Genomic DNA, 10196 nt, shown 5'->3' on the forward strand with positions numbered 1-10196 from the left:
AATTTCACTCCTAAGCCTACAGAAAGTGGTGCTTAGTTTGTGAATTTAGTTTATATAAAGTTTGAATCTTTTTTTTTTTTAATTAGTTTTTATAAGCATTTGCTTGGCATATCTCACTCTTCCTCTGCTCTTGCAATGCTCTCCTGAAGTGAATGCATTCATGTGTGGGAGTGCTTGGCAGAGCTGTGACGAGACACCCGTTCCAGTAAATCTCTGTATAGACTTGATTTTAGGAACCTAGGGTAGGAGTCCTTCTCCATCAAGGTGCGTGCTTTTGCCTGGGCAAGATCAAAACAGGAAGGTGCACCATATGGCAGGTGCTGCCGGGTAATTTCCTTGGTTTCATGATCAATATTCACCTGTAAGATAGGACACACTTTATTAGTACATGCATCTTCTACTCTGCTTGCCTCTTCTCAGATGGTCATTTCTATCAAAATAAACTATGGTTTGTTTGGGTTTTTTTTTTTTACAGGAAAGGACTTGAAATGACTACATTTTTAAAGAGCTGACATATATGTAATGGTCTATGGGCTACACTGACATTTGAGCAAATGCACCCCTGAAATTGCTAGCAAAGACCCAACTTGTCCAAATGCCACTCACTTGGGGAAAGGAGTGTCCAACCCAGATTTTAGATAACCAATTTGGGCCCTCTGTTCGCTGACCCGTTTATTGATTTATTTACATGACCATGGAAGGGTGGAGGAGGGGACTGAAGACATAGTATAATTAGTAACTCATTGCTGATAAATGCAGATGCTGCACTCACCTCTTTGGGAGCTTCAGTTTGGATGAACTCCTGGAAGATCCTGTCAGCTTTAGCAAGCAGTTTGGTGGTAGAGTGGGTGGCCTTGTACTCTTCGCAGGCCATCCAGAATTCGATATTCTCCTCACTAAACTCTGTCTTTAAGAAGGCCTGGAATGCAGCCAAGCCATCTGCAAAAGAAAAAAGGAGATATTGAAGAAAAGAGGGAGATACATTCCTACTGTAGGTAAGCAGCATTCCTATCCTATCCACCACATTTCTCATCTCCTACCCATGTTTTCTGTGCATATCCACCTAATTCTCTCAGCTTGCATTAGAAATTCTATAGGATTCTGCATACAGTTGGGGGTAAGGTGAGTAATAAGTGTCTTATAAGCAGAGAAATAATGAAGGAGCTTTCTGGTGATTATGAAGAGCATAAAGTACACACTTACTTCTAAGCCTGCACAAAACATTTCAGATGTAAGACATCCATGTGCATGGGGTTTTGATAATGGGCTTTTAGATGTAGCTAAAATTACACTCATGCCCCCGAATGTTGTAAAATATGCAGATTAGCAGCATGTTCACTGCACGCATACTCATGAAGACTAAAAGGTACATGCATAGTTTTCAGATGCCTGCCCCCCCCCCCCCTCGGCACCCAACCCAACCCAGAAGTCTCCTTATTAGGAAGGCAAAAGGATGTCTGCATTTGCAGGTGGCTAAAAATCCAGTTACCCAGATATGGCAGACTTTGGTGGGTTAACCATTTTCACCCATATAAGATGCACGCAAGCCTTTGAACATTGTCCCCAGAATGCCCAAACCACAAACTTTCTTCTAGATCACAGCTTTCGAGACCTGCCCTGGGAGACCCCCACAGCTTAGTCAGGTTCACAGGATATGCACAATGAATGTGCACAAGGTAAATTTGTACATACTGGGCCGTCAAAGCATGCAAACTTCTCATGCCTATTCATTTTAGACAGCTTGAGATCCAGTGGCAATGGAATATAGATTAAAATATACTTACCCTTACTGTTCAGGAGTTGATCAAAGGACTCCCTCCATCCTAGTACGTCATCCAAGGAATGTCTGCAGACAAAGAAAGGACATTGCATTTCACACCCTCTGAAGAAGATGCACCAAAGCTGAGATATCAGAATACAGGTAATAGGGGGCTGCCAGAGGTGGACCTATGGATCTTCCTAAACACTCTGGAAATGTCAGGCTAAAACCAATGAAGATTAATTGAAGGTTGTAGCACTGAATGTCCAATATCAAATGATCTAGCTGATCTCTCTCTGTAGCCATCCATCTCTATATTTATCTATTTAATTTTGGGACTTTTTGTAATTATTTGACTGAGATATCACTTGCATCTTCCTTGCACTGAAACCTTTTGGCTTTTAGGTTAACAGACTTTACCTACCCTAGATCCCTGTTTTGTTAAGTGTTAGGCACGGTCTAATATGTTTTCCCCCGTGCTTTTCCTCTTCATTTCTTCCTTATAAACTAAACTAATTACAATTCTATCCTTGTTATCCTTTGAATGTTTTAAAAAAAAAATGTGCAGCAGCAGCCAATGTTGGGTCGAGCTGAGGTGAACCAATAGGTGTAGTTGTTAACTTACCCGCATTTGCTTTTCCTTCCTGCCTTGCAGCGGTTTCCAAGTTCGTGCTTCAGATCGGGTTTTTGCAGTAGGAATCCCAGGCGAGTTCGAAATTCTTTAGCTCTGAAAATTTGAGGAAAACTCTGTTAAGTCCCACACAGGGGAAAAGGAGTACTATGAAAGCAAGATTCACAAGCACCGTGGATGAAACTAATAGCTTAGAGGCCAATCTTCATGAAAAGCGGAGCTCCTGCATTTAGGCAGCTAAGTTTTCAGCTGAAAATTCACATAAATTAAGGATCCTAAAATTAGGACTGTATTTCATTTGCCTAGATTTAGGGACCTAAATTATGTTGCCTGGTGCTAAAAATCAGTGCTAAGCTCTAAACCTTCCCCCTCAAATAACTTCACATCCCCTTAGCCACCCACTTTTTAAAGGCTGCATTTAAGATACTAGTGAAATTAGGCTCCTAAATTTAGGAACTCAGTCCAAGAACATTTTAAAAGGAACCTAACTCCTTTAAAAAATTGACCTATTAGCTATTTGCTATCCACTAAGCATCTTCATAATAGTAGGTTCAACACAGAAGATCTGGCCGTGGTCTTTCATCAGCAGCATCAATGCTTCAAACACACAAAAGCCCGAGGCATTCTCATACCAACATAATATCTAGATGAAGTAGCATCTGCAGTGTTATACCAAGCTGTGCTGAGAAACAGAAGCGGCTACCATCCCGTTTGTATTTTGGAATCAGGCCAGAGCTCTGACCTTTTCACAAAGCATCATCGATTTAAATCATTTTAAATCAAGCGCTTATAGCCGCCTTGAAGCCTGATTTTGAATTGCAAGTCCCTATCAGCCACTAGTAGTTCCTATTCCAAAGCGAGACCCTGGAGAGAGTTTTCTCTCTGTCTTGAAGATTACACAGCAGCCAGATGATGCTCCTTTCTCTACCTCCTTTTCCCTTCCCTACCGTATAGTCGCAAATTGATTCCTCAGGCTCCTTTAAGACACCTGACATTTTACAGATAATTCACAGAGGTGTATTCCCAAACAAAATAGTTTTCCAGGGTTCAGATCTCTAAATCACAGCAGCCACGTCTTACCTTTCCAAACAGGCGCTGGGTAATCCAGTCAAACATTTGCACATCTTGATAACACGGGTATCCAGCAGCTGGCCGACCACAGCAGCAGTAGAAGCCCTTCGGTTAATAGCCCTGCACTGCAGACTGGTGGCCGAGCCTGCAAGCCCTGCCTTATATCGCGTTGCAGAGGAGGCGGGGGGCGGGGGTCACTGGGGAAAATCGCAGCCAATCAAAGCGCGGCGTGAAGCTCCGGCATGTGGATGACTCCCTGCCTCTGCAGCACCCTGCGGGCAGCCGGGGGCGACTGGATCGGCGCTGATTTTCCCTACTTTCCTAACAAAGGAGAGAGAGAGAGACGAGGGCAGGGGGGGGGGGGGGGGGGAGAGAGGAGGAAATGGGCCAGCGCTCAGCGTCAATCCCTTCAGGCAGGGCAGACACCGATTGCCTTCCGCTGACGGGCTATTCCACCCTGAAAGAGGCAAATGGGACCCGATATGCCGGCAGTCAGATCCAGCGATTCTGCGCGCGTACTTTCCTGTCATGCACTGCCACAGTGCCCGTGGATAGGCATCAGTCGTCTTGCGAATGAGATCATTTCCCCAGATTTTTTTTTTTGGGGGGGGGGGAGCATTCTTTTAAAAAGTCAATGGTAATAAATTAATAACACGCCTGCTTCGTTTTATTCAGAGTATTCACAACACTGGTTTGCATTATTAGTGGTTGATGATTGCGAAATTCTTGAATGAAAAAAACCAAACCATGAAGTCTGTGGAAAGTGTTTTTTCCCCAAGCTATGCTTCCTGCTGGGAAAAGCACCTGCAACCCCAAAGCCAGGAATATCGGAAATTGTGCGGGCACGCCTCATTCCCTAGGTGTAGCAATATACACCCCCCCTCAAAAAAAAAAAGATTGCTGTTAAAAAAAAAACAAAAAACATCAAAGGTAACCGAAGAAAGGGGTTAGTTAGATCATATTTCTTCACAGAAGAAGGTGATGGGTACTTCCCCAGTGCAGGAAGTGGAAGCAAAAACAATAAGGGAATTCAAGAAAATCTGGGATAAGCAGAGAAGATCCCTAGGTGTGGGGAGGGAGGGTAAATTCAGATACCCAAGCAGAGTCGGTGGGAAAGACTGCAATAGGAAGATGAGATGAATTTTTGTGGTCTTCATCTGCCCTACTGTTTTCTAAGAGAAAACTCGGTTTTCAGAAATAATTTAATTTTCTCCGGATGTATTGCCTAAGTTCAGCAAACACCACAGTTCCTGTAATGTATCACAAGGCAGCGAGTTCCAACATGAATTTAAAAATACGATTTCCCTTCGAAAGCACCTTGCTCCACAGAGGATTAGTATGCAATGCAATGGCAGCGCTTCCCTGCAGGCCCGGAGGTGGAGGATCAGGTCGCCAGCTTCGCAGTCTGATCTGTTTGACAGCTTGTCAAAGGGGGTGGGGGAGGGGAGAGAGGAGAATCATAGTGCAGCTGTTATTTATTTTTTTTTATTATTATTATTAATCACTCCGTTACAGTTGCATAACCTCAAGGCACAAAGAGATAAATAACTTGTCCAATATTATATAGTGTGTAGTGGGAGAACAATTTCATTTTATGAGTTCTGGACGTCTCTTGATTTATGACTTTGTACTCTCCCCTGAGCCATTCCCCCAGCCCGTGCTGCAGACAGACAACCTCTTTCTTTGTATGCCAGGGTTATGAAACTTTCTTATGCAAGACGTGGGCCTACCCAAAGGTCTCCTTGGGTATGAGTGGCACCCGAGAGTATTTCACATTGGAAGGTAAAGCACAAATGTGCCACAAAGAGTAAAGGAACTACACTAACAGCACTGCATGACATTTCAATTGATTATTAGGGGACGTGCACAGAAAATCTGTGTGTTTTGTTTCATTATTTTGGTTCCTTTGTTTTTACTACATTTTTCATTGGGACAGGAGCAATCCCCCAGTGTCCTGCAGGCCGGATTCTCTGTTCTGACCCCTGGACAAGCAGCAGCTTCCTCATAGGGCTCTGGATCAGTCAGAAGAAATACAGAAACTGAAGAAACTCATTAATCTAGAGAAAAGATTTACATTCTAGCAACGCACCATCAACAATGCGTGTGTATCCTGCCCTTTTCATACGGAAAGGCTGAGCATAATAAGACCTGCCTGTCTTATTACCGGAGCTGGCAGGAAGGTTCACCAGGGGGTGCTGGTCCTAGTCTCAGTGCTGGTTCTGGTCCACTGTGTGCAGAAAGGCTGGGGGATAATAGCTGGGAGCGGCAGCTCTGTTGGCCACTGCAGTGGCCAGCTCCCCTTCTCAATCAGGCAGTGAGCCTAGTTCCTTCATTTTCATACTGTATCCAGAATCATTGCTAGGGTAAAGATTGTGAGGCCAGCAACAAGTGTTTCTGTTTACTTGTATATGCAATAAGTAATGTGTTTAGAATGAAGAATTGAAATGCACATATAAAAGCATTTCCAATAAGGACAAATTATTTAGATACTTCTGATCTTCATACTAGGCACTACCAGTGAAACCACTTTCATTTGCCTTATAAATAATGAGAGGTCTGCGACCATCTTAGAAACAAAATGTTTGTGTGGTTTTTTTTCTTTTGCATTTAAAATTCAGAATTTATCTCATCTGTGAATTTCATCTGTGGGGGAAAAAGATGTTGTTCTTCGTGTACCACATTAATCCTTATTCATGCACTGCGTTCATTTGTATGTCCTGACACGGGTCCGTGTTTCGATCAGAGATTTCTGTCAGGAGGACTTTATTCTTTCATCATGCTGTGGTTATCTATACTTCATTGAGTCAGCGTTTCTGATAATCTTTTTCTGATGTTTTACCCAGACCTGTTTTACAAAAGAGGTCCTATTGACTTCGAGCTTTTTGCTTCTACTTTCAAGGATCAATTACTTGCTTTCAACCCCTCATGTGCTGTCTCTGTAGTTGAAGCATGGAATCAAATCATTTGTAAAGTTGCTGATTCTGTGGTCATAGCAGAAAACCCCGGGTGGCTTTCTTCATCCATTAAAGAAGAGGAGGGAGCCTTTTAAGTTAAATAAGTATTTCAAGAATTTATACTGGGCCTCTTATACAAAAAAGAAAAAAGGGGGGGGGGGGGGGGTCCAGGATTTTTATTTAAAAAATAATTTCATTCTCATTTGATAGAATTAAGAGAGATCCTGGAGATTTTGGCTTGTTAAAGGTAAAATTGATAATCGGCCATTGACCTTTGTATCCTTATGTGCCCCTAGTGTGGGACAAAATGACTTTTTGGGAAGGGTAATCACAGACATTGCAAACTTTATGGAGGGGAGTTTGCTTATTGAAGGGGACTTTAATCTCACTATAGAGCTGGATCTTGATAAAACTGGGAGGGTGTGTGAGTCCCTAAGAGGTGAGGGTAATGTATTCAAAGGGCACATGGATGGCTGCGGGGTGCTAGACATCTGGAGGCTTGTCCATCCATCCAAGAGGAATTACACTTTTTATTCTGCAGTTCATACTTCCTAGTCCCATATTGATATGTTTTTGGGGAGTTGTATTTGGATTTCTGGGGTATGTAGAGCAGAAACTGGAGAAATAGATTGGTTTGACCATGGACCTGTTATGATCAATTGTTTGATGAGTTCCATCTAGTGTCGATGGGAAGGGTAGTCCATAGATCCCACCTTGCTTAAGGTGCCTCTGCATGCAGCTGCTATTAAGCAAGACTTGCAGGAATTTTTCACACATAACAAAACCCCAGGGGTGGCAAATCATAATATCTGGGATTCTATGAAGGCAGTGATTAGAGGTAAATGTATTGATCTTCATGTTTCATGTAAAATTTTTAGGATGCGACTAGATGTTATTTTGAGGAGAAACTTGAAAGATTTAGAAACTCAAAATAAGATGTCACTCTCAGCACTAGTTAGGATCAAATTAACCCAAGTCATCATTTAGCTAGGAGAGTGGTTACAATTTGATGAGAACAAGACAGAGAGACTTTGTGAAAGCGAATAGAGTGGACAGATTGCTAGCTTACAGGTTAAAAAAAAGGGAACTAGTGAAATTTCTAAACACAGACTCATTTGGATTAATCTCTGAAGAAGGCATGTATTGGTCTGACTAATCACTTGTTAGTCACAGCCAAGTGCAATGTTGCCTGTCAATGGAGACCAGCGTCTTCTCCCTCTTTGATTGGGTGGTTGTGACTACTTTGGCATGTGGATACAATGCAATTCATTACCTAGCAGCTGTGGGATTTTTACCCTAATGTGCCCAAGATCACAATCCAAGAACACTATTTAGTGGAGTGCAAAAAATGTCAAAAGCTCCTAATTTTTCAGATTCTCCTTATACTACATCTAGGGAGAGTCCTTTTTGAGAGTCGTTTATGAAGTTTTTCACAGGGAAAATGTTGCTACAGATGTGAAGCCTTGGGCTGTGGCATGGTTGATGCAGCAGAGCAGGCAAACTTACTAGGCCCACAACGACTGCGGGTGGACTCACTCTTACTAGGACTGGATCTAGGGCTTCACCTACGCCAGCCCCATTCCCTGCAGGTTGAGCCTTTGGATTCCAGAGGCCAACAGGGCTTAGGTGAGAGTCCTGTAAGGAGCAGTCAGACAAAGTCGAGTAGCAAGCAGAGGTCAAGGCAGGCAGTGAGCAAACGGTGTCCAGGTCCAGCCAAGGTCAGGGCAAGCAGCAGGCAAGTGGTTCAAAACTAACACCCTTTTTGTTAACTGTGGTTTTGGTGTGTTAATGCAAACAGCAACACATCTAATAAATTATTTGCTTTCCCTATTTTAATCTCTAGAGCTCATTTCTGAAATGTACTAAGGATTGCACAAAGTTCTAACTTACTATATGTTGTTCTTCATTTAGGTCAGACGTACATTTTTTGAAATTTGTATTGTTTATCTTGTTTTGGCAGAATTCATCTGACAATGTAATACATTTTAATCAATAAAATAACTTAAAAAAAAAAAAAGACTTTATGCGTACCTTATGTAAGCTTGAAAGAGCTTGGAGACATAAGCGTTCCCATGACTCTCTTGTACTTTACAAAGAATACTTAACAGTATGTCTTTATAAGAATCAAGTAGATGAAGCCAAGAAGGCATATTTCTCTACACTATTAAGTGCTGATCACAATCCAAGAACACTATTTAGTTTAGTGCAAAAATGACAAAAGCTCCTAATTTGTCAGATTCTCCTTATACTACATCTAGGGAGAGTCCTTCTTGTGAGTCGTTTATGAAGTTTTTCACAAGGAAAGTTTTGTCATGGATGTGAGGGGCTGTGGCATGGTTGATGCAGCACAGCAGGCAAACACAATGACAGCAGGTGGACTCACTCTTACTAGGACTGGATCTAGGGCTTCACCTATGCCAGCTCCATTCCCTGCAGATTGAGCCTTTGGATTCCAGGGGCCAACAGGGCTTAGGTGAGAGTCCTGTAAGGAGCAATCAGATGAAGTCAAGTAGCAGGCAGAGGTCAAGGCAGACAGCGAGCAAACGGTGTCTGGGCCCAGGTCAGGGCAAGCAGGAGGCAAGTGGATCAAGGTCTACGCTGGGATCAGGGCAGGTGGAAGTTCAGAAGAGTAGTCAACTTTGTAGCAAGGGTCAGAATCAGGAGTCAAGCAGAGACAGACAAATAATACAAAGACAAGGCTCTGGGGGTCCAAGACACAAGCAGAGTAAGGCAAGGCAACAACAAGGCAGGATGAGGCAGGGCAACAAGGAGGCAAGACAAGACAAAGTAAAGCACAGAGACAGCAAGCAACACGCACTGCAAGGCAGGAGGACCTGTGCTGACTGAGGCCAGGCTTGGAGCGTGGCTGGAGTTTAAATACCCAGGCACATGACATCATCACAGAGCGCTGGTGGTTCTGTTTCCCACCATGGGGCCTTCAAGTGCTGGATGGCCTAGGAAGACCCAGGGGCATGGCAGCGTGGCGTGTTGGCAGTGTTTGGGGGTGTGACCGGTAGTGGGACATCCCGTGGCTGGCCAAAACTTATTTCTTTTCATTTCATTTATTATTTATATACTGCACAGAACATGCTACAAGGCAGTTTACAGCATATAAAATACAACAAATAAAACATCTAAAACAATTACAAGTTTCTTTTTTGATACACTTTATTTAACAGACAATACACACCAGAACAATCAGTATAATTAATGTCAATTAAACAGTCAATAGTTCACATATCAAAACCTCTGGGGCAATCCCAAGCAATCGGTACTTTAAACTGTCCCCGTCACCCTAAGCCTCCCCCACCCACAAATACGGGTTCTTGGCCAAGGGCATAATAGGAGATCTCTTGCACCCACCTTCCTCCACATCTGAATTGTGTGGGCAAATGATGGGCCTGCTACGCAAAACCCGTCTGCCAGCTAATGACGTTATGGTGTTCTTCATTTTGTCCTTTAAATATTTGTGATATTTCTGTTTTTAAGATTCTGAAAAAGCTAATTGCACCCCCTTTAGCTAAAATTTTCAGTTTCTCTCTATTGGAAGGAAGCTGTTGTGATGTCAGATCTTTGTTAAAGAAAATAGGGCTAAATTCATGGGAATTATCCAACCATAGGCCTATTTCCTCCCTCCCTCACCCTGCTAAGGTGCTGGAGCAGATAGCGTTAAAACAATTGACTGACTACCTGAGTATGATATTTCAGAAAAGCTCTCGGTACTGAGATTTTGCTGACCTCAACTATTGATACTCTTCTACCTAGAGGTATGGCTCACTCA

The 10196-nt window shown here is 42.9% G+C and overlaps 1 protein-coding gene across 1 annotated transcript; it reads right to left on the bottom strand.

The window, feature by feature from the left end:
* On the bottom strand, positions 1-3609 carry RGS16 (regulator of G protein signaling 16). Its single transcript, XM_029618693.1, has 5 exons — positions 3471-3609; positions 2385-2486; positions 1785-1846; positions 773-939; positions 1-359 (listed from the first exon to the last, which is right to left on the bottom strand). The coding sequence occupies exons 1-5, from the start codon at positions 3512-3514 to the stop codon at positions 159-161; spliced, it is 576 nt and encodes a 191-aa protein (XP_029474553.1). The 5' UTR covers positions 3515-3609; the 3' UTR covers positions 1-158.
* Positions 3610-10196: the final 6587 nt, after the last annotated feature.

This window comes from Rhinatrema bivittatum, chromosome 10 (genome assembly GCF_901001135.1).
Source record: "Rhinatrema bivittatum chromosome 10, aRhiBiv1.1, whole genome shotgun sequence".
Taxonomy (NCBI): domain Eukaryota; kingdom Metazoa; phylum Chordata; class Amphibia; order Gymnophiona; family Rhinatrematidae; genus Rhinatrema; species Rhinatrema bivittatum.